The 27,734-nt window shown below is 43.0% G+C and overlaps 1 protein-coding gene across 3 annotated transcripts in view; it reads left to right on the top strand.

Annotated features, from left to right (window-relative positions):
• Nucleotides 1-27,734, top strand: part of lars2 (leucyl-tRNA synthetase 2, mitochondrial) — a 64,718-nt gene that overhangs the window by 18,710 nt on the left and 18,274 nt on the right. For all 3 annotated transcript variants that reach the window (XM_047361692.1, XM_047361690.1, XM_047361691.1), the window contains exons 4-14: nt 3,631-3,762; nt 10,855-10,946; nt 11,019-11,079; nt 14,105-14,194; nt 14,364-14,507; nt 16,829-16,936; nt 18,285-18,444; nt 18,771-18,875; nt 19,645-19,760; nt 19,876-20,159; nt 27,576-27,674. In XM_047361692.1, the coding sequence (XP_047217648.1) occupies nt 3,631-3,762; nt 10,855-10,946; nt 11,019-11,079; nt 14,105-14,194; nt 14,364-14,507; nt 16,829-16,936; nt 18,285-18,444; nt 18,771-18,875; nt 19,645-19,760; nt 19,876-20,159; nt 27,576-27,674 (1,391 nt within the window). The remainder of the gene's footprint in view (nt 1-3,630; nt 3,763-10,854; nt 10,947-11,018; nt 11,080-14,104; nt 14,195-14,363; nt 14,508-16,828; nt 16,937-18,284; nt 18,445-18,770; nt 18,876-19,644; nt 19,761-19,875; nt 20,160-27,575; nt 27,675-27,734) is intronic.

The raw sequence follows: 27,734 nt of genomic DNA on the forward strand, positions 1-27,734 counted from the left end.
CCAAAACCTTCAGTTGTCTGCTAGGAATTTAGTTTTTCACCAGCATAGTGAGCCGTAACATCCTAAATCAGTAAAAGAAGGTTTTGGAACAACAAAGCCAGTCCTCCAAACTAAATCGGATACAAAATCTTTGGGGTCACCTGAAAATAAGAGTCACAGATCTGGTATGCTAATATACTCCTACCAAAGCAGACTTTATTCTTAAACTGAATCAAAAGATGCTTCAATAAAGTATTTGTTTATGACGATGCATGACTGTACAGCCAGAGTATTTTATCTTCCTTATTTTTAATTGTTTCTCTCTGACAGATTTAGTATTTTTTTCAACTGAATTGTACAAGATATAATGTCATTATAGGTGGAAAACATTTTTAACATCAGAATAATGGACTTGTGTCTGTTCTGGTTCTGTTAGATCTCAGTCCTGCATTTGATACAGTCGATCACAATATTCTCTTAGAAAGGCTGGAATATGCTGTAGGTATCAGGGGAACAGCGCTAGGCTGGTTTAAATCTTATCTGTCTGACAGATTCCAGTTTGTTCATGTAAATGATGAATCATCTTTAAACTCCAGGGTTAATTGTGGAGTACCACAGGGTTCAGTACTTGGGCCAATTCTCTTTACTATATATATGCTTCCAATAGGTCAAATTATCAGGCAGCATGGGATAAATTTTCACTGTTACGCTGATGATACTCAGCTTTACTTATCCATAAATCCTGATGAGGCCAACCAGTTAGATAGACTACAAGCATGTCTTGAAGATATAAAAACTTGGATGACGTTAAATTTTTTGCTTCTAAATTCAGACAAGACAGAAGTTGTCGTCTTTGGACCGGAGTCTTTGAAAAAGAAACTGCTTAGTCAACCACTGGATGGCATTAAATTGACCTCTGATAATAAAGTAAAAAACCTTGGTGTTATTTTTGACCAGGACATGTCATTTAAATCCTATATTAAACAGGTTTCTAGGATTTTCTTCTTTAATCTCCGGAACATGGCCAAAATTAGAAATATCCTATCCAGGAGTGACGCTGAAAAACTAGTCCATGCATTTGTTACTTCAAGGCTGGACTATTGTGAATTTACTATCAGGATGTCCACAAAATGCAGTTAAAAGCCTTCAGCTGATTCAAAATGCTGCAGCCAGAGTTCCTATGAAAATTAAAAAGAGAGATCATATTTCTCCTATTTTAGCTTCCCTTCATTGGCTCCCTGTTAAATCCAGAATAGAATTTAAAATTCTCCTCCTCACATATAAAGCCCTTAATGATGCAGCTCCATCATACATCAGAGATCTGATTGTTCCATATGTTCCTAATAGAGCACTTTGTTCTCAGACTGCAGGTTTACTGGTGGTTCCTAGAGTCTCTAGAAGTAGAATGGGAGGCAGATCTTTTAGTTATCAGACTCCTCTTCTGTGGAACCAGCTCCCACTTTTAGTCCGTGAGGCAGACACCCTGTCTACTTTTAAGGCTAGGCTTAAAACTTTCCTTTTTGATAAAGCTTATAGTTAGAGTGGCTTAGTTTATCAGGGAGGGAGCCTTTCTCCCTCCCTGTTGGTTGGAGTAAGGGGGAGTCAGGTTTAGCCTAAACCGGCTCAGTTATGGTTGAGGTGCAAACACACCCTCCATTTCTGCTACCTGTGTGACCCCTTCTCTTTTCCGATGGTTGTGATCAGTCTGACAGAGAGAGGTATCCCAATGCTCGTGGTTTTTAGTATAACAATGACCATCAGTGGGACCCTTTGTGGGGTGCCTTGAGACGACATTGTTGTAAATAAGCGCCGTTTAACTAAATAATCTGAAGTGAAACTATCTGTGTAGTTATACTGCTATAGGCTTAGGCTGCTGGAGGACATAATGACCACTCTCACCCTCTTCGCTACATTCTCACACTACTCTCCAATTTTGCATTATTTGCTGTTATTTCAGCTTTTAACCTTGTTCTCTCTTCTCTCTTCCTAGAAGCTACATCTGGCCTGACTCTGTGTCTACCTGTGACAACTTTCTGGAGAGGGGCATCGTCCGAGCTTCTGCTGGCAACAACTTAATGCTCACCCTCTACCGATGATCCACATAGCCCTGTCTTTTAGTGTTTAACCCTTTTTCTCTCCTAGACATGGAAATTGACTGAGCTTTTACTGTAACTAATTATATGTTCTCTCTTTCAGACTCTAACCTTGAAAACTGGCTCAGAGTTTATCTGTTCTTTCTTTCTAGGTGAAATGACTAAAGGAGCTACATCCATTAACATTTACTTTTCCTTCCCATAGAAAGTACTCCTGGATCAGTGCTTCCTTGTTCTTTTTGTGTCTCTGCTCTGTTCTCTCTAACCCCCAGTCAGTCGTGGCAGATGGCCGCTTACACTGAGCCTGGTTCTGCTGGAGGTTTCTTCCTGTTAAAAGGGAGGTTTTCCTCTCCACTGTCTCTACATGCATGCTCAGTATGAGGGATTGCTGGAAAGTCAACGCCGGTGACTGTCCACTGTCTCTACATGCTCATGCGGGAGGAGTGAATGCTGCAAGTCTGGATGCAATCTGCTGGGTTTCCTTAGATAGAAAAACTTTTTATCCAATTTGAATAAAAAGCTAACTCTGACTGCACTGTTCAATGGTTAGGATTAATTGGAATGTATGTACCTGACTGTTGTGAAGTGCCTTGAGACAACATGTGTTGTGAATTGGCGCTATATAAATAAAATTGAATAACTTTTACCTGGTGTATGTACACTTTTTAAAACCACTGTACATATCTGTGGAGCCTCTAACATCACCATCTTTTTGACTATACAAATGGCTGTCACAATCAGTTCACAAATCAAGCTTTTAGCAATCGATGGGCCTTTTTTATACTTTTGACATTTTCTCTATGGTTGAAAAGAATGGCACAGATCTAGTTGACGGTATTAAACACAACGTGGCTCATGCTTGTTGCCTCACTGGCTTTCTGGGACATTCAATAGAGTCAAGCCACAGTTAATGAAAATTGTTTTACCTCATTTTTTTCGTTACATCAAACCTCTGATGTGAAAACGGTTTATTTTCTCACCAGATGTAGCTTTGGTCAGATCTTCTACCTGTTTACACCCGAAGCACCCTTTGCATGTTGTATTTTGTTTGATGGTTAGGTTTGATTTTTCCCTAATTTCTAACAAGCATTTGGGTCCCAGTAGCTCATCTCAGCCCCGTAGCTCTGGCTGATTATATATCCTAATGCTCTAAGCGTGTGGCTGTCTAGGCAAAGCTGACAGTGATTAAGTGCATTTATGACAGGGCGCTGGCTCTAATTAATTTATTGAAAAATTCATGAGTCAGGTTTCCTGTAATCACGTATAGCTGGGTGGAAGTGGTCCTCGTCGTGCTGCCATAGAAACCGTGTTGTGATTGTAAACCATCCATTATCTGCCACCGATTAGACACCAAAATCAGCCGCTATGCGAGCCTCATACAGTAAAACATTCAGCAGCCCGTGTGCTAAATTTGATGAGTTATTACTGTTGTCCTGACCTCATCCACTTAAAGCCATCTCCTCAACACATGGCTCCTTCAAACCCAGTCTGCTGATGAAATACAAACTTTAAAGTGTGCTACTAATGTTTCTGTTGTTTTTTTTATTTTCTCCCGCAGGATTCCAACAGGAAGAAGTTTTATGTCCTCTCTATGTTTCCATACCCATCGGGGCGCCTGCACATGGGTCACGTGCGAGTGTACACCATCAGCGACACCATTGGTCACTTCCAGAGAATGAGAGGACATCAGGTATGTCTGCTTTTTGTCCACATTCATTATTATCACCCCCATCATCCCTAAAACATGCAAGGCATTCCGAGCAGCCATAACTGAATGCCTTTCAGGAATATCTCATGTTGTCAGGGTACAGATATTGTGCCTGTGATACATGAAGAACTAAGAGCCAAAGCTGTTGTGTATTTCTGGTAAGGTTGAGATCTAATCAACTGGAAATAGAAAATGTATTCATCAAGTCACTAATTAAACTCTTTCATGAGAAAATAGACTTATTGCAGATTAGGGAGATATTTCACATCATTGATTTCACAAGTTTTAAGGTTACTTTCACACTCAACAACATTTTATCAAAGGTTATTCTAGATAAGATCTAAGATGATGTGCAGCTACCATTTTTGTCCAAATATAACCATGATCCTTATGTCCAAATGCTTCTTTTTTTATTTTCATTAGACCACAGTTTATGTATCCAATAATTAAGATCTTTGTCCCTGAGTCCATTTCTAAACTGTGATCTGGCTTTTTAATGTTGCTTCTGGAATAATGACTTCTTTATCTCCGAGTGACCTTTCAGCCCACGATCAATGCAGGATCCGTTTCTCTCTGGATAATGACATTCTTTCACCAGCTTCAGCCAGCATCATCTCAAGGTCTTTTGCTTTTGTTCGGGGGTTGATCTTCATGATCATCTGTGATTATTCTTTGAATAATTCCCATGGTGATTATACTGGAGTATAATTCTTTGAACGGAGAAAAAAGTGGCACTTTCAGACCTCTGGAAATCATACGTAAGAATGAACCAGACTTCTGCAGGTCCACAATTCACAGTAAACATTTTGTCTTTCAAAAAGACAAAACCCCCAAAACTCATAATACCCAAAAGACTGAGACGTTCTGATCATCCTGAGTAAGTTAAATTAGCAAAATGTTTCACACATTTTTAGCAATATACATGGCACTGGTTTTTTGAGCAAAAGATATTACCTAAAATTGGAGTTGTTTCCCCTACTAACTAAATAAAGTCAAATTACGTTGTTTTTTTTTTTTTTGTTTGTTTTTTTTTTTCCAATTTTTCAGCAATGCATTATGCTCCTACAACTACCCGTGGTGTCCATTATTTGTTTTGGGCTGTATTAAAATGGTAACACCTCCTTCCTATCTGGAATTCCTATTTTAAACCTTTGATGGAAAGAAATCTTTAGAAAGTTTCAGGAGAAAAGGAAAAAAAGCAGAACAAATGAAAAGCAGAACAGACCAAAACCCAAATCATCTGCCTGTTGTCTATGTCTGCCTCTCCGTGCAGGTTAGCTGACCTTATTGTTGCAAAGATAAAAGTTCTAACAACTTCGCCACTGTGCTGCCCTGAAAAACTCAGACATCAGAGGAAAATTTGATGCTGTGTGTGTGTGTGGGTTTTATTGATTTTCTTTTACAAAAAGCAGATAAAAGCTCTGGGGCTGACTCCTGTGTTATTGAGATTTTACAACATTAAGTGAAATGGACATTCATGTATAACTGGTTAAAAATACAACACAATTTAATTAAGAGCTTAAGGAAAATCCTCAAATTAATGTTTGAGTCTTGCGCTGACTTCCGATGCCTTATTGACTTACCTGCCCTGAGAGGAAAATCATCTGCCCCTCTTTGGCCCGGTCAGTAAGGCAAGGGCAGCGCTGATGGCATCTCACAGAAAAATCAATGAAAGCAAGTGGGTAACTCAGTGAGAGGCAGTTAACAGCTATTATATTTTTTACATTGCTGCTTTATTTGTTCTTACAATACAAAGGTTGCAGAGCTAGTTGGTAGAGAAATTGCAAAGATGAGTGGATTTATATAACAGGTAACAGTGGAAAAAGATTGTAAAGGTTAAGTTTTAAGGCTAAAAAGGTTGATTTGAAGGAAAAAGTGCAAGGAACCAAGATGTTCTAGATCTGTTTGTTAAGCACTAAAGTAACAAATTATCTTAGTTTCTCTGATTGAATCGTCTTAACCATATCTTTGTCTTTATGTTTTCAAAATAATACATCTCACCGCGCTAGCCTGTGTCCATTTATGATCCAGCCAATTGAGACACAAAGCCACACAGTAGACCCTAATTCCAGCCTTAAATGACAGTTTGCTGTATGAAAATATAGCTGTTAACATTCTTAGCAGAGCACACACAGCATCTGTGTAGTCAGTTTAACTAGCCACATTCTTTTGTTTCTATGACATTTTACAAACAATCTTCTCATCTTGAACATGAATAAAACAAAGGAGGTGATTGTTGATTTTAAAAGAAACAAGAATAGGTTAAAAACTATTTCCATCTTGGGAGAAGAACTGGAGGTGGTGGAGGAGTATAAATACCTCTGTGTTCACCTAGACAACAGACTAGAATGGCAAGAGTGGATCAGTCTGTACTTCTTGAGGAAGCTAATTTCTTTAAAATGTCTATTGTGGAGAGTGTGATCTTTTCTGCCATCATCTGCTGGCGTAGCAGCATCAGAGCCAGAGACCTAAAAAAGCTCAACCATCTAATAAAGAAGGCTGCCTCTGCTCTGGGGACTCCTCCAGAACCTCTAGAGATCATTGTACAAAGTAGGACTCTTCATAAAATGAAGAACATTATGGAGAACCCTGAACATCCTCTTCATGAGACTGTTGTACAACAATGTCTTCAGTCAGAGGCTTCTTCAGGTCTGCTGTAAGACAGACCGCTACAGGAGATCCTTCCTGCCCACATCCATCTTCATATACAACAGCTATTTGAAAAAACCTGCATAGTATGAGCTGCAACAACAATTAATTTCCCTTTGGGATTAATAAAGTATTATTGAATTGAATTGAAATTAAACTTTGCAAAGGATTTGATAACATTTAAAGTCAGTGGGTGGGCTTAAGCTGCAATGAACAAGGTGATTGGTCCTCAGTTTAGTTGCTGTGCAGGTTAAGCAGTCACATATTTGGGTCTATTTGATGTTCATACATAATCAAATGATTATGTATGAAGTTTTTCATACTGTTTTTGAATAGAATATTTTAGATTTTCAGATATTACTTTCTTCAACAACATAGCTATAATTTTACTATTTTGAGCTTCACAAAGAGGAAAACCCCTGTTGATTTACAGCTGCAAGATGTTGAAACTGAAAGATCTCAGAACTGCTGTGGTGAGTTTAAAACTTCATGTTAGTGGCTTTTAGTGGTTAGTTGGTTTTCAGTAGGTGTGCAAATGAGTGCAGATCCATACTCTTGATCTAAAGCCCTCTGGTGTCTTAATGACCAGACTGGCTTAGATCAAGATACTTCAGTCTACTGCTCTCCCGGCTCTCTGTTTGATCCCCCTTAAAGGCTGCTGTTGATGAAGCTGTGGCCGGCATCTGTAAGGTCAGGTTGGTGGCTATCTTGCAGGAACAAACTTTCTGCTCAGATCTTTGCACATCAAGACAACTCTTCGTCCTCGTCTGTAGCCAAACAACTTGGTATGTGAAAAGCCAGCTCTGTGTTCTTTGCTACTTTGGGATTTTACATCAGATGAGCATTTTCTCCAACACCTGCCAAGAGAATTTCTGTTTTCTCTGTGGGTTTTCTCTGAAGGAATCTTGGTTTCACACGATTGCTGGCTGATCATTGCACAGGATTGTTCTTTCCCTTAGCATCTGTCTAAAAGCAAAGACTGTTCTGCTGTATGCACAAATTACCCCCTCACGTGTTAATTGAGAAATATACTCTCACCTGATGATACTGTACTGGGTTTTGTGGGATCTTGTCAACTAGCGCCATTTTCTCTCCAATTTTCTAACATTGTACTTTAAAGTACCCAGCTCTGAATTAAATCAGGGAGCTAGCCTCCTATGAATAATTACCTTCTTTTTCAATGGGGCTGCATTGTCTAATGCACCATGCAATGACGAAGTAACACTATGAACAAGAGAATAAATTTGTGAAGGGGAAGAAACAAAATTATTGCCCTCCACTGTGTTGTTCTGTGATAATGAGGAAATCAAAAGTGAAACAGATTCTTTAAAGATTGTTACAGCATTGTCTGATAATGATCTACTATAATGAAATTTTCTTTCAGATGTGGAGTACTCGGTTAAAAGCACCTATGCCTTATTTTAATAAGCAGATTATAAAATGCGATTAGTTTTTGCAGATGCTCTAAAATCATGGACAATTCGAGTATTTCATAGTAACTTTAGATTAGTTTCCTTTGATGAAGAGGTTTTGTTTGTTTGTTTTTGGATCATTTAAGATGCTGCAATATGTTTGACCTCTGGGCAAGCCTCTTATTGTATGCTAAAACCTCAGCTCTGAATAATTGAATCTAGGTTTGGTTGTGTGTTTTCCTGGTGTCAAAAAAGCTTCAACAATGCAGTTTTTATAAATAGAATAAAGAGAACCTCGGTCTCAAACTGTGTTTCAAATTATGTCTTCTCAGGGTAGAGCTTTAAAGTCCAGGCATAAGTAAATATTGTACATGTTGAATGAAAGGATCAAATGCAGTCCAGATTCTTAAGACATTGACATAGCCCTTGAGTTTAGAGCAGAAAGGGATCTCAGAGCAGACACAAGCTTGAGTATTATTAGTCTCCTGCATTGTCCTGCAATTTTTTGTTACAGCAGCTACACTCTGCATAGCAGAGTGGGCCCCCACTCCCAGTTGGTTGGACCGGACAATAAGCAATGCAAACTCAAATTAAAAGTCTTTATTTTTCATGCACTTGTGGAATATGTTGGACATTATTCACCAGCCCAGTCCTCAAAATCCAACATGGCTGCTTCATGCTTAAAATCTGGTGATGGCTATCGTAATGGAGGGTTGTTGGCAGTCCTGAATGTTTCTTAAATCAGTGTTACACATAATAGTGAACAAAGTTTACTTTCAATAATTTAGCCAGTGTATTTTTTTCACATAAAATGTAGTGTAATAATATGTTTTCTGGAGATGCAACAAAATTAATTTTGTGGCTGATTTCTGGTCCCTGAACACTCTGACCGGCTGAATCTGTTTTTATCTCAAGCGAAGGTAGACATTAGTGCATCAAGAGGTGTTCTATCTAATATAATAAAACAGAAATATCATTCTGATATAAAAATCAGCTTAAACAAATGGACAAAAAAAATTTGGTTAGAAATGTTGGCATCTGCAAACAAGTGTGTGAAGTTGCATTTCAAAGCTAACACAAATGGAGTCCAGCTTCTCACTCAAGCTGATTGGGTAAGCTCTTGCATTTAGTATTGCGGCCCTGCATTCACAAAACAAGCCTGCCAGCTCTCCAGGCCCCCTTGTGGTCCAGAAGGCTGTAAATACACAGTATGTTTCCTGTCCTGGTTTGGCACTGTGTCGTTTCATATTACAGTAGATCAGATTGTGATCAAATTAAGGGTGGGGACAGGCTTTACTCTTCAGTGGAATTTTATCTGTAGAGAAAAAGACAAATTTGGCAGCCTTTCCATAACAGACTCACTTCAGCTATTTACGCTACATAAACAACACAGCATTGTATTACCATAATGATGCAAACATCGTTTAGTGTGTTTTTATTTATCATAGGCTATCCTTGGCATGTGCTCTGCTTGTATTCCCCTGGAGCTGAGTGAGCCGACAGTCTCTCAGCCTTATACCATCCACAGCTTGGCTTTATAAATGAGGCCGCTGCAGTTACCAAGGATACCAATTCATCTGAAACATCAGACCCGTTAGAGTCCACGCAATGATCTTCCCCAGCCTTCGACTCATTGTCACTCTCCTTCTCCTCCACTTTACTCGCTCCATCCAGTCCTGCGCTTTCGTCTAGTTTTTCTCTCAGTGAGCAGAAAATACAGCCGAAGAGCTCAAGAGATGAGTGAAAGAGACTTTTTAAGTGTGTGTCAAAGACCGAGACGAAAGCACGAATGTGTAGACAGAGCACTTACGAATAGGGAATGCATATATAATGAAGGATTTTGTTGTGGTAAGATGTGTTGATGTTTATAGTACTGTGTTGTTTTCCACATCATTTGCTTCTGTTCTGTGATTGACCTTTCTTTTTTATCTGCTTTACATTCTGGGTTCCAGACTATCTTGTTATTCCAGGATTATAATTAGATTGAGATACATTTTTGTGGGTACGTTCTGAAAAAACAAAAAGATGATAATGAGAAAATAATAAATATGGTCATAGAATACAACTTAAAACTTGCATAAAAACATTTGCATAGTTTAGTCCATCCATCCATCCATCCATACACACAGACACACACACACACACACACACACTACCGTTCAAAGGTTTGGATACACCTTCTCATTCAAATGTTCACTATGTATCTACAATGTAGAAAGTGATAAAAATAAGGAAAAGCCATTGAATGACAAAGGTATCAGGATAACCACTGGCAGTTTGTGAAAGAATGTCGTTACTTTCAACAATACACCAACTGTTTCACATCAGCTTATCTCCGTTCTTGATGACTCAGATTGCAGTAGTATCATAAGCGTCTTTAATAATCTGGTTTGTACCAAGTTTGGCAGTACAGTGATTTGTCAGCTGGATAAAGGGAAAATGACTAAGTACACATCCTAGAGGAACACCTGTGCCCAGTTTTGATGAAGCATTAAGTCTTCTTGCCAACTTCAACTGTATATTTTCTTTCTGATTGGACATTTAAAAACCTCTTACTGAGTAAGCTGCTTTGGGTTTGATTGTGTTAAAGGATGATTGAAACTTAGGACAGTGAACAGTATTCTGGCATAGCTGTTCTTTTTTTAGGTAAAATAAAATTGTGTTTAGGGCCTGTTTGAGGTTCCCAGAGAAGGTGGCTGGCTGGCTTTGAATGTGTCCCCTTGTTGCTTAAAGCATGTTTTATGTAAAAGGTCAGAGTCACGGGCTGGTAGTCAGTGAGCCAGTTTTCAACAGAGAGATGGTACAAAGTTCAACCTGAATGTGTAATAACAGCCTGCTAGAAAAAGATGTTGAAGATGGAGAAACACAACACAACGCAGTTGCAAAAGCTTTCAACACATGACCCACATTAATATCAAGTTCTGGAGCTTTATGTGGGTTGACTTATGATTGTTCCTTTACGTAGTTGTGTATCCGACAGTGACATCTAATACAGAGCTCGCTGAATGTACAGGTGCTAAATCCAATGGGCTGGGATGCTTTTGGACTTCCTGCTGAGAATGCAGCCATAGAGAGAGGTCTCGATCCTGAAGAGTGGACAGAATGGTATGTACATTTAAAACAAAATGTGTGATTGTTATTCTTGCGTTACTTCTTTCTTTTCTGTTTTCTGTTCAGTAACATCCAGTCCATGAGGGAGCAGCTGGATAGCCTTGGTCTCTGCTTCAACTGGGACAGAGTAAGTAGGAGCTAGGAAAGTATCAGCCAGATTGTTACAAAGGATACAGTCATTTTGCTTTTTCAATGTTTATGTTCAATTAGCAAAAACACACACGTGAGGAAGAGAACCCTGACAAAAGTATTCATACTCCTTCATACATTTTCACATTCTGCTCACTACAACCTCAAACCTTTTTGTGTTTGTATAAGGATTATACGTGATAGATAAACACAATATAAAGCTTAACTATGTATCTAAAGAAGAATGTAACTAGAAAACAGGTGCAGAAGCAGCATCATGAAGATCAAAGGACACACCAGATAGGTTAGGGATAAAGTTGTGGAAACGTTTAAGGCTGGGTTAAATTTAAACGTCTCAGAGCATTGTTCAAACTAGCATCCAGAAATGAAAAGACTCTGGCACCACTTCAGACATACTAAGATGTGATCTTCCACCTAAACTTATAGGCCGGGCAAGGAGAGCATTCATCAGCGAGGCAGCGAAGAGGCCCTTATTAACTCTAGTGAGGCTGCAGAGGAGAACAGGAGAGCAACAGGAGAACAATTAGTTGTAGACATCACTAATTTGGCCTTAATGGAACAGTGGCAAGAAAGACAAATTCACCAGAAGCAAGCATGCAGAGGAATGTGCTCTGGTCAGATAAGAGTAAACCTTTTCCCTACATACAAAATGCTGTTTAAAAAATAATAACACTGCAAATCACCCTGAATACACCATCTCCATGGTGAAAAATTGTGGTTGCAGCATCATGCTGTTTGTATTCATTTCTTCAACTGTGACAACAAAACTGCTCATAAGTGATAAGATGATGGATGGAGCTAAATACAGGGCAATCCTGGAAGAAAACCTGTAAGAGGCTGCAAAAGACTCAAGACTGGAACCCAGCCACATGACAGTAAACATACAAAGTTCAGACCTAAATCCAGTAAAGAAACTGGCAACACTTGAAAATTACTGTTCTCAAAAGTTCTCCATTCAATTAAATTGAGCTTGAGCTATTTTGCAAAGATGAATGGACTAAAATTTCAGTCTTTTAGATGTCCAAACTGGTAGAAGCATACCCCCAAAAGACTTGTAACTGCAGCTATAGATGCCTGTACAGAGCATTGATTTAAAGGCTGCTATATACGAATGCGCACTTTCCTTATACTTTACAATTATGCGCCACTTTGTCTTGCTCTAATAACAAAATATGCTGAGGTTTATGGTTGTAATTGGATGAAATGTAAAAAAAAAAAGTCTTATGGGTATGAACACTTTTGCAAGACACCATATAAAGATATAGACAGGATCAATGGAAAAACAAGAAGTAACACGGCTTAAGATTAAAATGTGAGAGCAAATGGAATATGTGTGTGGGTACTGGTGTTCTGTATGGCAAAAAATAAGGTTTTAAATAAATGAATACCAGACATATACAGGGGTTGGACAATGAAACTGAAACACCTGGTTTTAGACCACACTAATTTATTAGTATGGTGTAGGGCCTCCTTTTGCGGCCAATACAGCGTCAATTCGTCTTGGGAATGACATATACAAGTGGTCAGTGGTCAGAGGGATTGTAAGCCATTCTTCTTGCAGGATAGTGGCCAGGTCACTACGTGATACTGGTGGAGGAAAACGTTTCCTGACTCGCTCCTCCAAAACACCCCAAAGTGGCTCAATAATATTTAGATCTGGTGACTGTGCAGGCCATGGGAGATGTTCAACTTCACTTTCATGTTCATCAAACCAATCTTTCACCAGTCTTGCTGTGTGTATTGGTGCATTGTCATCCTGATACACGGCACCACCTTCAGGATACAATGTTTGAACCATTGGATGCACATGGTCCTCAAGAATGGTTCGGTAGTCCTTGGCAGTGACGCGCCCATCTAGAACAAGTATTGGGCCAAGGGAATGCCATGATATGGCAGCCCAAACCATCACTGATCCACCCCCATGCTTCACTCTGGGCATGCAACAGTCTGGGTGGTACGCTTCTTTGGGGCTTCTCCACACCGTAACTCTCCCGGATGTGGGGAAAACAGTAAAGGTGGACTCATCAGAGAACAATACATGTTTCACATTGTCCACAGCCCAAGATTTGCGCTCCTTGCACCATTGAAACCGACGTTTGGCATTGGCATGAGTGACCAAAGGTTTGGCTATAGCAGCCCGGCCGTGTATATTGACCCTGTGGAGCTCCTGACGGACAGTTCTGGTGGAAACAGGAGAGTTGAGGTGCACTTTTAATTCTGCCGTGATTTGGGCAGCCAGGGTTTTATGTTTTTTGGATACAATCCGGGTTAGCACCCGAACATCCCTTTCAGACAGCTTCCTCTTGCGTCCACAGTTAATCCTGTTGGATGTGGTTCTTCCTTCTTGGTGGTATGCTGACATTACCCTGGATACTGTGGCTCTTGATACATCACAAAGACTTGCTGTCTTGATCACAGATGCGCCAGCAAGACGTGCACCAACAATTTGTCCTCTTTTGAACTCTGGTATGTCACCCATAATGTTGTGTGCATTTCAATATTTTGAGCAAAACTGTGCTCTTACCCTGCTAATTGAACCTTCACACTCTGCTCTTACTGGTGCAATGTGCAATCAATGAAGACTGGCTACCAGGCTGGTCCAATTTAGCCATGAAACCTCCCACACTAAAATGACAGGTGTTTCAGTTTCATTGTCCAACCCTTGTTGAAACAAGAACCTGCATACAAACATCAATAATTGTCTCTAACATAGTAACGGCCTACTGCAGTCAACTCAAATTACCTTGATTTATAAAGCATGTTTAAACAGGGATAACCAGAGTGCGGTAAACAAAAATACAACACAGTGCCAACAAAACAAGACAATTGAGTTGACATGCATTCAGTTAGCATAGGAAGCTGGGGGAATGCTATGTTAGGCAGGGCATTTATGACTCATAATTATCCAGAAATGTCACTGTTGCATCTGTGATTAGAGGATAAATAACTCTCTGCTGAGTTCCACTTTGCACTGCAAACCTGATTTTGGCTTTCCTCCACAGGAAATCACCACTTGTCTTCCAGACTACTACAAGTGGACCCAGTATCTGTTCATCAAGCTCTTAGAAGCTGGGCTGGCATATCAAAAAGAGGTAGGATTGTTTTCTTCATAGAGAAATTATGAAGCCAGTGGAGATGTCTCTTTTTAACTGAAAAGAAGAAACCTTTCTGGTATTTAATTTGGAATAAGGTTCCTTGATTTCATTTTAACTGTGTGGGTATTTATCTGCATGTGTGTGCTTGTTTTTGTGTGGTATGCAGGCTGTAGTGAACTGGGACCCCGTTGATCAGACAGTGTTGGCTGATGAGCAAGTGGATGAAAATGGTCGATCCTGGAGGTCTGGCGCTCTGGTGGAGCAGAAGCTACTGACACAATGGTTCATCAAGACTACAAACTATGCTAAGGTTCGACTGTTTCATGTGCAAGAGGCCTGTTTATACAGTATCTGTGTATAAAAATTAGCAGCGTAGCCCTCTCATAACAATCATGGCTGACACTTCAGTCGCAGCAGCAGCTTAACCTGCCTCCCTGCTTCTATGATCAGACCCCTGGAGACCGTCATCTGTAGCCTGGCCTCTCTGTTCAGGGAAAATACAGGAGCAGACCAGGGGATGGTCTGGATGGCTGATGAAACTTAACCTTCCTGCACAGGGGTGAACAGGCCTGCTACAGGGTAAAACGATGCCCTCTGGCCTGAAACAGCCACTGGGAAGGCTGGTTATTGCAGCATATGCATGTACCTCATTTGTTGTGCAGAAGGAGCCACATTAAATGCAATAAGTGGGAAAGGCGAACTTCTGTTCCTGTCGCAAGTCTTGTGCAGCCTCTTGCAAGTTTTCTTACAAGATCTTCCCAACTTCTCTGAAGACCTCCCTGCCCCTGCTAAAGAAAGGCATTCCTACAGTATGATGCTGCCCCCACCATGTTTCACTGTGGGGATAGTGTTTTCATAATGTGATATTTCATTGTTGCCTAAATAACGTTATTAGATTACTGGCATGTTATTGTCTTTCTTAAACATGAAATAGACAAAATGATGACATTATTGGATGTTACATTATGATTTGAAAACCATGCATCATCTTCCTTCCACTTCACAATTATACACTACTTAGTGCTGGCCTGTTACATGAAATCTTAATGAATACTTTGAACTTTGTGGTTGTAAAAGTTCAAGGGTCTATGAGTACTTTTGCAATGCACTGTAGTCATTAGGAAATCAGTTTTACTCTTGCTTTTGGATTCGTTGCCTGCCAAGTTTTTCATTGTAGATTAATCTAAAGATATTTTGTCCACTCTCAGTTTTCATCCGCGGTAGCTGAAGTCAGCTGTGTGTGACCGTGTCAGAGGTGCGAGTGGAGGTGGAAGCAGCCTACTGTGACAATGTGTTCCTGCATTTCTAATTTTCTCTGACGAGCAGAGAAGTGGGAAGGAAGAAACAGGGAGGTGTTAGGGGAAAGAAGTGAGAAAGACAGATGGAGATGAAAGGAAGGAGTGTGTCGAGCAGCAGCGTGCCAAATGTAAAGTGATTAAATTGGACTGCGAGTATCCTGCCTGTGCCTTTCGTCTGCATGGCCCTGCACGTGTTCAGGTCCGTTAGACAACATTAACCTCAGACAATGTTTATTCAGTTTAAACATCAGGTTACTCCACATTGTGCTGTTGATCTACAAATGATAAAAAAATTATGTGCAGGATGCTAAATTATCAGGTGGCTGCAGGAGACTTTTTCAATTTCATGCATAATCACACTTTTTGCAGACAGACAAATTATGCAGAGAGAATGAGTTATTCTCCATTTGTATAGTTCTCTGACAGTATTCCTTAGATATCTCCATTCGCGTTTCTGAAAGTGCTTCATCATTTCAGTAAATGACCCAGAAGCAAACTGAGGTTTGTCTTACAATGTATGATATTCTTCTCTGCATGCCTCTTTCTTTCTCTCTGGGAAACAAAGTAATCTTTAGTTATTGCCATATCATGTTTTTCTGTCACGGTTTTCTTAGTTTCCATAGGAACGCCTGTCCTTGTACATATTAGTTATTTGTGCTTCTGTCCAAAATCTGTACTTTTGAGTCAAAGAAAGCAAATGCACACTTTTCATATTTTCAGAGTGTTTGTAAGAATTCTAGAAAACCAAACACATCTAATGCACGGTATGACTGTATGTCTCTCTTTTCCCAATCTTTAACAAACATGGCCACTCCGTTCTGCACTTAGGCCTCCTGAGGACCCCAGCCAATGTTTATGTTTGTATCAATAACTCTGTGATGAGGAAGCACACGCACACACTGAGCAGCTTCAAGGGGGTGACTGCAAGTAATAGATTGTGACAGACTGAAGGGGAAATGGAGAATTATAACATCTCTCTCCACTGACCAGCTGCGTTTTTTTGGCCCAAGCCTCATTCATATGCATAGCTCCATTTAATGACGCAGAGTAACTGTTGTGTGTAGGGAAAACGAGGCAGTGTGCTCCCTGCGACAGAAGATAGTGTTGTTGAAATCCAGGAAAGTAGAGGTAGTGGAGGTCAGAATTTTTGAAAATCGCCTTGTGTCCAGCTTTTGTGACTTGGTTGGCTTGGACCGCTTTGTTCAATTAAATTGACTATGATTTTGAAGTGGCCACACTAAACTGCAGTGCAACAGTGAGGTGGAACATTAGCTGCTTTCACACTTGTCCAAAGTTGAAATCATATTTATCTCTGTCTTCTGTTTTTGTCCAGCCTCTCCTGGATGCTCTGGGAGACCTTCCTGAGTGGTATGGGGTTAAAGCCATGCAGGCAAATTGGATTGGAGAGTGCACCGGATGCTACTTTGATTTTAAACTCAAGGTAATCTCAGTTCAGTCATCACTCTTGCCATCCTTTAGCTTATTTTTTCACTCCAAGACTTTTTCCCATTCCTTTCTCTCTCTATCCATCTGTTTTCTTGAAGCTTTATTTTTGGACGCCTCTGTTTACTGATGTATATGAATGAAAATGCATTCAAAAGGGCATCAGAATGATCAGTTTATTATTTGCTTTCAACAGCACACGTCTACAAGTGCCAATCTCCCCAAACAGATAATGTCACAGATTATTTTGCATTGACTTTTCTGAAAGTCATATTTGTTGTTCTTCGTAATCCAGTGGTTTCAAGCTGAGTGGAAACAAAAAGCCCGCTGAGAGGCCTTTGTCAACGCATGCTCCTCGAAATTGTTTTACACAAGCCTGTCTCTTTATTTTGAGAGAAATGTAGAAAATAGATGTTTTGTGTTTTTATGTCTCTTTGTGTAAGAAAGATTTCTGTGGCAGAATAAATAATCAACGCTGTGTTATTAAACTGACTGGATGTTGTTTTGATTGTTGGATTGACATCCTCGTTATCTGATTTTACATCCTACACAAAAACTCATCAGCTCATCAGGACTTCTCTTGATGGTGTAAAAAGAACCTTTTTCATTGGTTGAGTAAAAAATCTCACAACTTCCTTTAGTAAACCAGCCTATGTGCAATTTGGAGGTGTGTGCTTCTTTACAGCTCCTTATAGCTGTATTCCACATCTATTTTATGCTGATCTCTATGTGCATTGACCTCATCATGGCACAGTATTTATTCAGGTTGAAATTGTGGGTTCCTTTCAAGGTTTAGGGTGAGATTCTTTAGGTTGCTGCCAGAGCGCTTACTATAGCCAGCCTGGCATGGATATGATGAGGTTGTTGTCTTAGCATCAGAGCCAGCATGCCTAGATTTGCTTCATTTTATCTCATGATTAATCCATGCCAGAGCCTGCAGACCTCATTTTAGGGATAAACTGCCACTGATGTTATCACACTCCTCCAGGTTGCACTCATGACCCACATACTGTATATTACCTCCATGATAATGAACCACCTAGATCTCACCAGGGAAGTTGTATGCATCTCAAAACAATCCTATCCCATCATGTATGACGGGGAGTGCACCACAGACCTTACAGAGACCATCCACGTTCTGGCTGATTTGTAATGTGGTACGGTCTGAAGGGGGATAAATAAATGTAGTAAAGTTAAACTAAGAAGGATTCAATAATAAAAATAAAAGTTGTTGATTGAATCACTGATATTGAGTCACTATAAAATCATATTTTTACCCAAGCAGTGATATGTTTAATTGTTTAAGTGGTAGGAGGTTCCTAAATTTGTCTACTCTTACTTTGCAGATCAACGGCAAGGAGACAGGTGAGACCCTGTCAGCTTACAGCTCTTACCCAGAGATGGTCTATGGAGCAGCTTACCTGGCCATTCTGCCCTCCCACAGGCTGCTGCATGGTAGCAGCTCAGTCCGCTCTGTCCTACAGCAAGCATTTCAGCCAGGGCAAGGTAGTCTTACATCAACCATACCTTAGATGTTCTGTGTGACACTGTGTCTTTTGACTTCCACATTGAGGTACAACGCTCCTCTGCACCTGCAGAACATAAAACAACTCTTGGAAGTTTTCAAATATGTAGTCTAGTCTTTTTTTGTCTTTTTATAATAAAAATTTGGATGTTGAATATCAGTGTTAGACTATAATTCCACCGATAACCATGTGTCCATGCGGCTTCAGTGGACTGCTGTGTTAAAATAGTTATTGGAAAAAACCACAACTATTTAAAGCAAGAACTGACTCATCAGACACCTCATCCACCCTATCTTTTCTATCCAGACTCACTAACAGAGGTCACTGCTCAAAACTTGTTCACTGGCCTTGAGGTTCCTGTGGTGATCTCCCACAAGGAGGCCTTCGATGACTATCTGGACACAGTTATTGGTGAGTTGTGGGGCTCGTGTCTGCTGCTGGTTGTCACATATAAAACAGACTGGTATTAACCTTCTGAAAAGCCTGTATTACTGTATATTTGTTTCAAGATTTGCAACTAGCTGAGCGCGGCAGTGGTGCAGGGATAAAACGCGCAACCCATATTCAGAGGCCTCAGTCCTTGACGCAGCCGCCATGGGTTCGACTCCTGGCCCAGGCGACCTTTGCTGCTTGTCTTCTCCCTCTCTCCATTCCTTTCCTGTCAGCTTACTAGCTTACTGTCGTAAAAATATAGAAAAATAAAAAGGCCATTAATGCCGCACAAGGAAAAAGATTTGCCCAAGCACCAGATAGTGTTTGTGTCAAAGTTGAGGGTGAAACCCAAGGGACGATTAACATATTGGGTCACACCACCAAACCAATGAATTCCAATCACTTCCATGGCTGTAATTGTATAAAGCTGGTGCGGAGAAACTTGTCTATCCTGCCCACAGTTCTGATCTCAACCTTCTTAAACACCTTTGGAATGAATTAGAGCGAAGGCTGCAATCCTGGTTTTCTCCTCTTACTATGAACACACTCCTAAGCCTTGTGGAAAATGTTTACAGAATCGTTGAAGTTGCTACTGCTGGCAGTGGTGGGTCCAACAATAAATTGGGCCTCGTAGATTTACAATAGGATGTCATCAAAGTTCATGTCTATGTAAAAGTAGACAGACAAATACTTTTGGCAATTTAGTGTGCACACATATTTGTTTTCGTGCTGCTTCTGTTTGCAACAGGTATTCCTGATGGCAGTGAGGATGACCTGTCTGTGGCCAGAGCGTTGAATCTGGGTTGGACCACAGTGCTGAAAACCCTCAAGAATGGAACACAAACTCTTATTAATTCTCAGGAGGTTGGCAACAATGATGATTATGATGATGATCATATCCATAAGAAAAGTACTTTAGTTCATCTTTCCCTAATATTTAGAAAAACAGTAACATTTCTTTTTTCATGATCTCGTGTAGTTCTCAGACCTCAACAGGGAGCAGGCGTTTGACTCCATTACCCAGAAGGCCAGAGAGCAGAGGGTTGGGGGCCATCTTACCAGCTCCAAGCTCAGAGACTGGCTGATATCCAGACAGCGTTACTGGGGCACGCCCATCCCAGTGGTGCATTGTGAGTCTTGTGGTGCCGTTGCCGTTCCCGAGGAGGAGCTACCAGTTACTCTGCCGAAGGCGCTGTCTCTCACAGGAAAAGGGGCGTCACCTTTGGGAGCTGTTAATGATTGGGTCAACTGCAAGTGTCCCAGGTGGCAAAACTAACATTCAAAGCACATATTTTTTATGTCCTAATGTGATCGGTTGAAATTACTAAAGATAAATGTTTTTTCTCTATTCCATGTTCTCATCAACACTTTGAATGATTGTCCTTTTTATATTAGAGTTTTGATGCTCACAAACAAGCCGAATATATTTACCGGCTCTTCAACATGAATGGTGGGATCACAGTGCCAGTTGCGAGGCATTCTGGATTTATTTTTTTTTATTTGCTGTGCTACTCCGCTAAATGAGAATGAGAACAGGCACAAGGGAAGGAGCGCAGCAGACTATAATGCTGCTTATTTGATGTGCAAATATCACATGGCATCGGCAGAGTTGTGCAAACTGCTTTCATGTGAGCATCTAATAGGCAAATGTCATCGTGACAGACATGGTAAAGCAGCATGAAATATTTACGTTAATACGTCTCATTTAATTAAAAATCAATAAATAATTAAAATGGATAAATAGATACAATAAACGCATAAAAGTTTAGATATTAGTCCCCATGTGCAAAATTCTAATTTATATTTAGTCAGTCAGTCAGTCAGTCATTTTCTACCGCTTATTCCATAGTGGGTCACGGGGGAGCTGGTGCCTATCTCCAGCAGTCTATGGGCGAGAGGCAGGGTACACCCTGGACAGGTCGCCAGTCCATCGCAGGGCAACACACAAACAACCATGCACACACTCATTCACACACCTAAGGGCAATTTAGAGTTACCAATTAACCTAACAGGCATGTCTTTGGACTGTGGGAGGAAGCCGGAGTACCCGGTGAGAACCCACGCATGCACGGGGAGAACATGCAAACTTCATGCAGAAAGACCCCAGGCTGGGAATCAAACCCAGGACCTTCTTGCTACAAGGCAACAGTGCTACCAACTGCGCCACCGTGCATATTATATTTAATATTTCACTATTATTCAAACTCTGATATTCCACCTTTTAGAATATACATATTAGTGGGATTTTTATGTTTGAATTACTCGTACTCGTCGTCTTCCGCTTATCCGGGACCGGGTCGCAGGGGCAGCAGATTCAGCAGAGACACCCAGACGTCCCTCTCCCCAGACACCTCTTCCAGCTCCTCCGGGTGGACCCCAAGGCGTTCCCAGGCCAGCCGAGAGATATAGTCCCTCCAGCGTGTCATGGGCCGTGTCCTGGGCCTCCTCCTGGTGTGACGTGCCTGGAACACCTCCCGAGGAAGGCGTCCAGGAGGCATCCGGTATAGATGCCAGAGGCACCTCAACTGGCTCCTCTCGATGTGGAGGAGCAATGGCTCTATTCCGAGCCCCTCCCGGATGGCCGAGCTCCTCACCTATCTCTATGGGAGTGCCCTGCCACCCTACGGAGGAAGCTCATTTCAGCCGCTTGTATCCGGGATCTCGTTCTTTCGATCATGACCCAAAGTTCATGGCCATAGGTGAGGGTAGGAACGTAGACCGACCGGTAAATCGAGAGCTTCGCTTTTCGGCACAGCTCTCCACCACAACGGACCGGCACAGTGTCCCCATTACTGCGGCAGCCGCACCGATCCGTTTGTCGATCTCCCGCTCCATTCTTCCCTCCCTCGTGAACAAGACCCCGAGATACTTAAACTCCCCCACTTGAGGCAGGAACTCCCCTCCAACCTGAAGAGGACAAGCCACCCTTTTCCGGTCGAGTACCATGGCCTCTGACTTGGAGGAGCTGATCTTCATCCCTGCCGCTTCACACTCGGCTGCGAACCGCCACAGCTAGAGGGGGGCCAGCAGGACCACGTCATCTGCAAAAAGAAAAGACAAAATTCACTGGTCCCCAAACCAGACCCCCTCCGGCCCTTGGTTGCGTCTAGAAATCCTGTCCATAAATGTTATGAACAGGACCGGTGACAAAGGACAGCCCTGCCGGAGTCCAACATGCACCGGGAACAGGTCCGACTTAGTGCCGGCAATGCGGAACAAACTCCTGCTCCGCTTGTACAGAGACCGGATGGCCCCTAATAAAGGGCCCCCGATTCCATACTCCTGGAGCACCCCCCACAGGGCATCACGAGGGACTCAATCGAATGCTTTCTTCAGGTCCACAAAACACATGTGAACCGGTTGGGCAAACTCCCATGAACCCTCGAGTACCCTGTAGAGGGTATAGAGCTGGTCCAGTGTTCCACGGCTGGGACGAAAACCACACTGCTCCTCTTGAAGCCGAGGTTCGACTATCGGCCGGACTCTCCTCTCCAATACCCTGTCGTAGGCCTTACCAGGGAGGCTGAGGAGTGTGATCCCCCTGTAGTTGGAACACACCCTCCGATTCCCCTTCTTATGAAAGGGGACCACCACCCCATTCTGCCAGTCCAGAGGCACTGTGCCCGACCGCCACGCAATGTTGAAAAGGCGTGTTAACCATGACAGCCCCACAACACACAACATCCAGAGATTTGAGGTACTCAGGGCGGATCTCATCCACCCCCAAAGCCTTGGCACCGCAGAGCTTTTTAACCTCCTCGGTGACTTCAGCCTGGTTGATGAAGGAGTCCAACCCCGAGTCCCCAGCCTCTGTTTCCACCATGGAATGCGTGATGGCAGGATTGAGGAGATCCTCCTTCCACTGCCCGATAATGTCCTGAGTCGAGGTCAGCAGCCTCCCACCCCCACTATAAATGGTGTTGGCGAAGCACTGCGTCCCCCTCCTGAGGCGCCGGACGGTTTGCCAGAATCGCTTCGAGGCCAACCGGTAGTCCTTCTCCATGGCCTCACCAAACTCCTCCCAGGCCCGAGTTTTTGCCTCTGCCACAGCCCGGGCCGCAGCACGCTTGGCCTCACCGTACCAATCAGCCGCCTCAGGAGTCCCACAAGCCAACCACAGCCGACAGGACTCCTCCTTCAGCTTGACAGCATCCCTTACTGCCGGTGTCCACCACCAGGTTCAGGGATTGTCGCCGCGACAGGCACCGCAGACCTTACGGCCGCTGCTACGGGCAGCAGCATCGACAATAGATGCAGAGAACATGGTCCACTCGGACTCTATGTCTCCAACATCCCCCGGGATCTGGTCAAAGCTCTCCCGGAGGTGGGAGTTGAATACATCCCTGGCCGTGGGCTCCGCCAGGCATTCCCAGCAGACCCTCACTATGCGCTTGGGCCTGCCAAGTCTGTCCGGCTTTCTCCTCCTCCAGCAGATCCAACTCACCACCAGCTGGTGATCAATGGACAGCTTAGCCCCTCTCTTCACCCGAGTGTCCAAAACATGCGGCCGAAGGTCTGATGATACGACAACAAAGTCGATCATTGACCTCCTGCCTAGGGTGTCCTGGTGCCAAATGCACTGATGGACACCCTTATGTTTGAACATGGTGTTCATTATGGACAATCCGTGACTAGCACAGAAGTCCAGTAACAAAACACCACTCGGATTCAGATCGGGGAGGCCATTCCTCCCGATCACGCCTCTTCAGGTGTCACTGTCATTTCCCACATGGGCGTTGAAGTCCCCCAGCAGAATAATGGAGTCCCCGGGAGGGGCACTATCCAGCACCCCCGACAGGGACACTAAGAAGGCCGGGTACTCCGCACTACCGCTCGTCCCGTAGGCCGAGACGACAGTCAGAGACCTATCCCCAACCCAAAGGCGCAGGGATGCGACCCTCTCATCCACCAGGGTAAACTCCAACACGAGACGGCTGAGCTGGGGGGCAACAAGCAAACCCACACCAGCCCGCCGCCTCTCCCCGTGGTCCACTCCAGAGTAGAAGAGAGTCCAACCCCTCTCAAGGAGATGGATTCCAGAGCCCACGCTGTGCGTGGAGGCGAGCCCGACTATTTCTAGTCGCTATCTCTCGACCTCCCACACAAGCTCAGGCTCCTTCCCCCCCAGCGAGGTGACATTCCACGTCCCTAGAGCCAGCCTAAGCATCCAGGGATTGGGCCGCTGAGGTCTCCACCTTCGTCCGCCACCCAATCCTCTTTGCACCGGTCCCTCACGGTTCCCCCTGCAGGTGGTGGGCCCACTGGGGGATGGCCTCGCGTCTCTCGTTCGGGCTTGGCCCGGCCGCGTCCCGCGAGGAGCAACCCGGCCACCAGGCGCTCTCCGGCGAGTCCCGACCCCAGGCCTGGCTCCAGGGTGGGACCCCGGCTCCGCCGTACCGGGCGACGTCACGTGCCTCGATATTTTAGTCCTCATGAAGGATTCTTGAACCGCTCTTTGTCTGACCCGTCACCTAGAGCTTGCCATGGGAGTCCCTACCAGGGGCATTTAGGCCCCAGACAACATAACCTCTAGGATCATTTGAGCACTCAAACCCCTCCACCACATTAAGGTGGCGGTTCAAGGAGGATGTTTGAATTAACCTGAACCAAATCTTCCTCTATAATTCCTTCTAGTGATTATTTATTTGATAAAGGAACTTCTCAAAAATAAATATACTTTCCTTTTTAAAAGAAGTAGATACACAAGGCCCCCTTCAAAGTGCCATAATCTTCCCTCTGTAAAATATCCCAGATTTACTGGACTGTCAAGTTCTGTAGATAAATCATAACTAATAATATGTTATTTTTAAAATACCATAAAATACAAGTTTATGAATGTGAACAACGTTGAATGGGTGTATATGTTTGCAAAGCACTGCAATATGATGCTCCCTGATACACTAAACTAATACAGTCCAGATTCAGTCACTTGCTTGTCAGTTATCCTTTTTACATACAAATGTCTTTAACATCATGTCTGAAAAATTTAATGGAGCAGTCTAATGGCCCTTTGCCTTGACGTCTTCATTCAGCTGTAGATCATCCTCCTGAAAAGGTTTTAAATATATTATTCCATCGTCGCTTTATCCCAAAGTACTGTAGGTATTAGCACACATAAACCCCATCTAGATGCTTGATATTGTTTGTGGGAGTCTGTCCTAGTTGTTTTTTTACAACAGCATGAGTGACCGGGGAAATTGTGCAGAGTACTGTGTGTCAGAACTGAATTATGTGCGAACCCTCTCCGATTAGTGTCTCAGCTCTGCATTTCCTGTGTTTCCTGAGGAGACCGGCTTCGACAAAACGAGCCTGCTGTCAGGCGGCTTTACAGGAACACGGGGCACTCACAGAGAGCCTGGAAATTGTGTGATTAATATTTTTGTACAGACTGACTTATGCAATGAGTGCCATGTGTGGCAAGGACTGCATGGGATTATGTCAGGGGTTATATCAACCAGCTGTGCCTCAAAAGAGACACACAAATGGAGTACATGCACATGCATGGACCTCCTCCACACGACCGTGATCTTACACACACGCAGACGTGCTCGTTCTCCACTCAGCAACTCGATGTGTATGAAAATGCACAACTACTCCTCTGGCGTCTCCGGAGCCCTCGCTGACAAGGGAATTCCTCTCTGAATACGACTAATCACCGTCAGGGCTCCATGTTGATTAAAACAAAGGCCTACTCAGTCGCAGATGGCACAAGTCATCAGATTGTGTTTACTCAAAAGTTGCTAGAATTGCTCCCCATCAGCGGTGATTGATGGTAATAATCATCGAATACACCATTATACCCCCACTACCCATCTCCCCTTCAGTTGTTAAGTGTCTGTTGAAATTTGTTCCCTTCGCTCGTGGAGCGTGTCCAATTAAAGTTTGAGTGGAGCACAGACGAGCAGGGTTGGTGAAAGAAACGGTTTTATCTGTCCTTGAGGAAGTCATTTCCTGCGCGCTCATCTCGTCTCCGACCCTCCGTAGATCTGTAAATTAGCCTGCCAACTGAACCCTGCTTCAGCTTTTGCCTGATTAAGAGAGCGTGCCTGCCCCCGTGTGTGTGTGTGTGTGTGTGTGTGTGTGTGTGTGTGTGTGTGTGTGTGGGTGTGTGTGTGTGTGGGTGTGTGTGTGTGTTAGCTTTATGGATCCACAGGTAAACAGAGAGACCACCTGGTTTGCAGAGAACCAACACATTGGGTAGGCAGGCTCACAGACATACAACAGATGGAGCTCTGTTTTCTTTGGGAAGAGGACTTTTATAAAGTGAGCAGCTGCCTCCCTTCCCGCATCTGTTCGAGAGCCTTTTGGCATAAGATCAATAAATAATGTAAAGTGAGGTTTTTGGTTTTAGCGTGGCAAAATGTGAAACGTGAAAGAGATATTAATTACTTTTTCAAGGACACTTTATCCGAAACCTAGCAATTAATTGGCTTTTAAAATAACAGGTTTTTATAGGTGGTTTAGATGTGGTTCAGGTGGTAGGGGCTCGTCCTGTAGCCAGTAGGTTGCCAGTTTCCCAGTTGCCAGTTTGGACGCTCCGTCCATCTCAGTCACTGTGTTCTTGGGCAGGACACCTTAGCGGCTTTGCCTGCTGATGGTGGTCACCCGGGCCTGGTGGTGCTGATTGTATGGCAGTCCCACTTCTGTCAGTCTGGTCCAGGGCAGCTGTGGCTACAATGTAGCTTACCACTGTAAGTGAGTATGAATGGGTGGATGACTGATTGTGATGTAAAGCGCTTTGGAGTCCTCAGACTTAATAAAGTGCTATACAAGTGCAGGCTGTTTACCATTACTTCCACATACATACTTTTCTACCATTTCTTGACTTTGAGAGACTTTCTTTTTTATCGATGACTGATTCTTTGTTAGACGGCTTAGCTTTCATCCCATCAAAACAACACCTGGCTTCCAAACATTAACCTTGCTACACCTTAGCCTTGTTGCCTGGCAACCATCAGCTCTTACCTCATCATTACAGCCTTATTATAGACTGGTATGGTAGGTGGTCGAGGTGTTTGTGTCTCTCAGTGTGTCTGTTGGTGAATATGTGATATAAAAGTTTAGCTGTGAGGCAGGAAATGTTCGACAGACAGTGACACAGAAGGTGCAGGAAGCTTCACCAGCCGTTCCTCACTCCGTGGTAGAGCTCTAAGCTGTTTTTCTGTTTATCTTTTTGGCACTCCAACTTTAAATCAGCTGAGACTCATTATAAAATAAAAGGCAGACAATCACTGTTCCATGAAATGCTTTAATTCTAAAGCAGAAAAACACCTTGCAAAAGCTCTTTCTCTGAATGTCTTTGTCATTTCCTGCACTTTGAAAGTGCTGTTGTCAGATTGTCATTTTGCATCCAAAGTGATGTTTGGCTTGGATAGAAAGCAGTCACGAGGTGGCATTTCCAATTCAAACACCCCATCAGAAGCAAGGCCTATCCTGTTAGCACAGTCTGTTAGTAGGGGCACAGAAACAGAGCTGTGGTGCCAGTCAGGCTTCAGCCGTGCTGCTCTGCAGAGACACGACTCTTTCAGCCAGATGGACCCTGGCTGAATTTTAGACCCTCAAACCCACAAATTTGTCCATGCGCAAAAACACGGCTTATTCATCTGCCCTGATTTGTCCAACTAATATTAACTGATGCCCCGCTCCTGCCAACTCTCTGTGTTTTTCCTCCCCTGTCAGATGTAAGGGCCCAGCCAGGCGGGAAACCGACACCATGGACACGTTTGTGGACTCAGCTTGGTATTATTTCAGATACACAGACCCTCACAACACAGACAGGTTTGTGCCACTTCCTCAGCCCTAACAAAATGAATGTGCATGAGGTTATCTTGTGATATT

The sequence above is a fragment of the Girardinichthys multiradiatus genome, chromosome 3 (assembly GCF_021462225.1).
Source record: "Girardinichthys multiradiatus isolate DD_20200921_A chromosome 3, DD_fGirMul_XY1, whole genome shotgun sequence".
NCBI classification, from domain to species: domain Eukaryota; kingdom Metazoa; phylum Chordata; class Actinopteri; order Cyprinodontiformes; family Goodeidae; genus Girardinichthys; species Girardinichthys multiradiatus.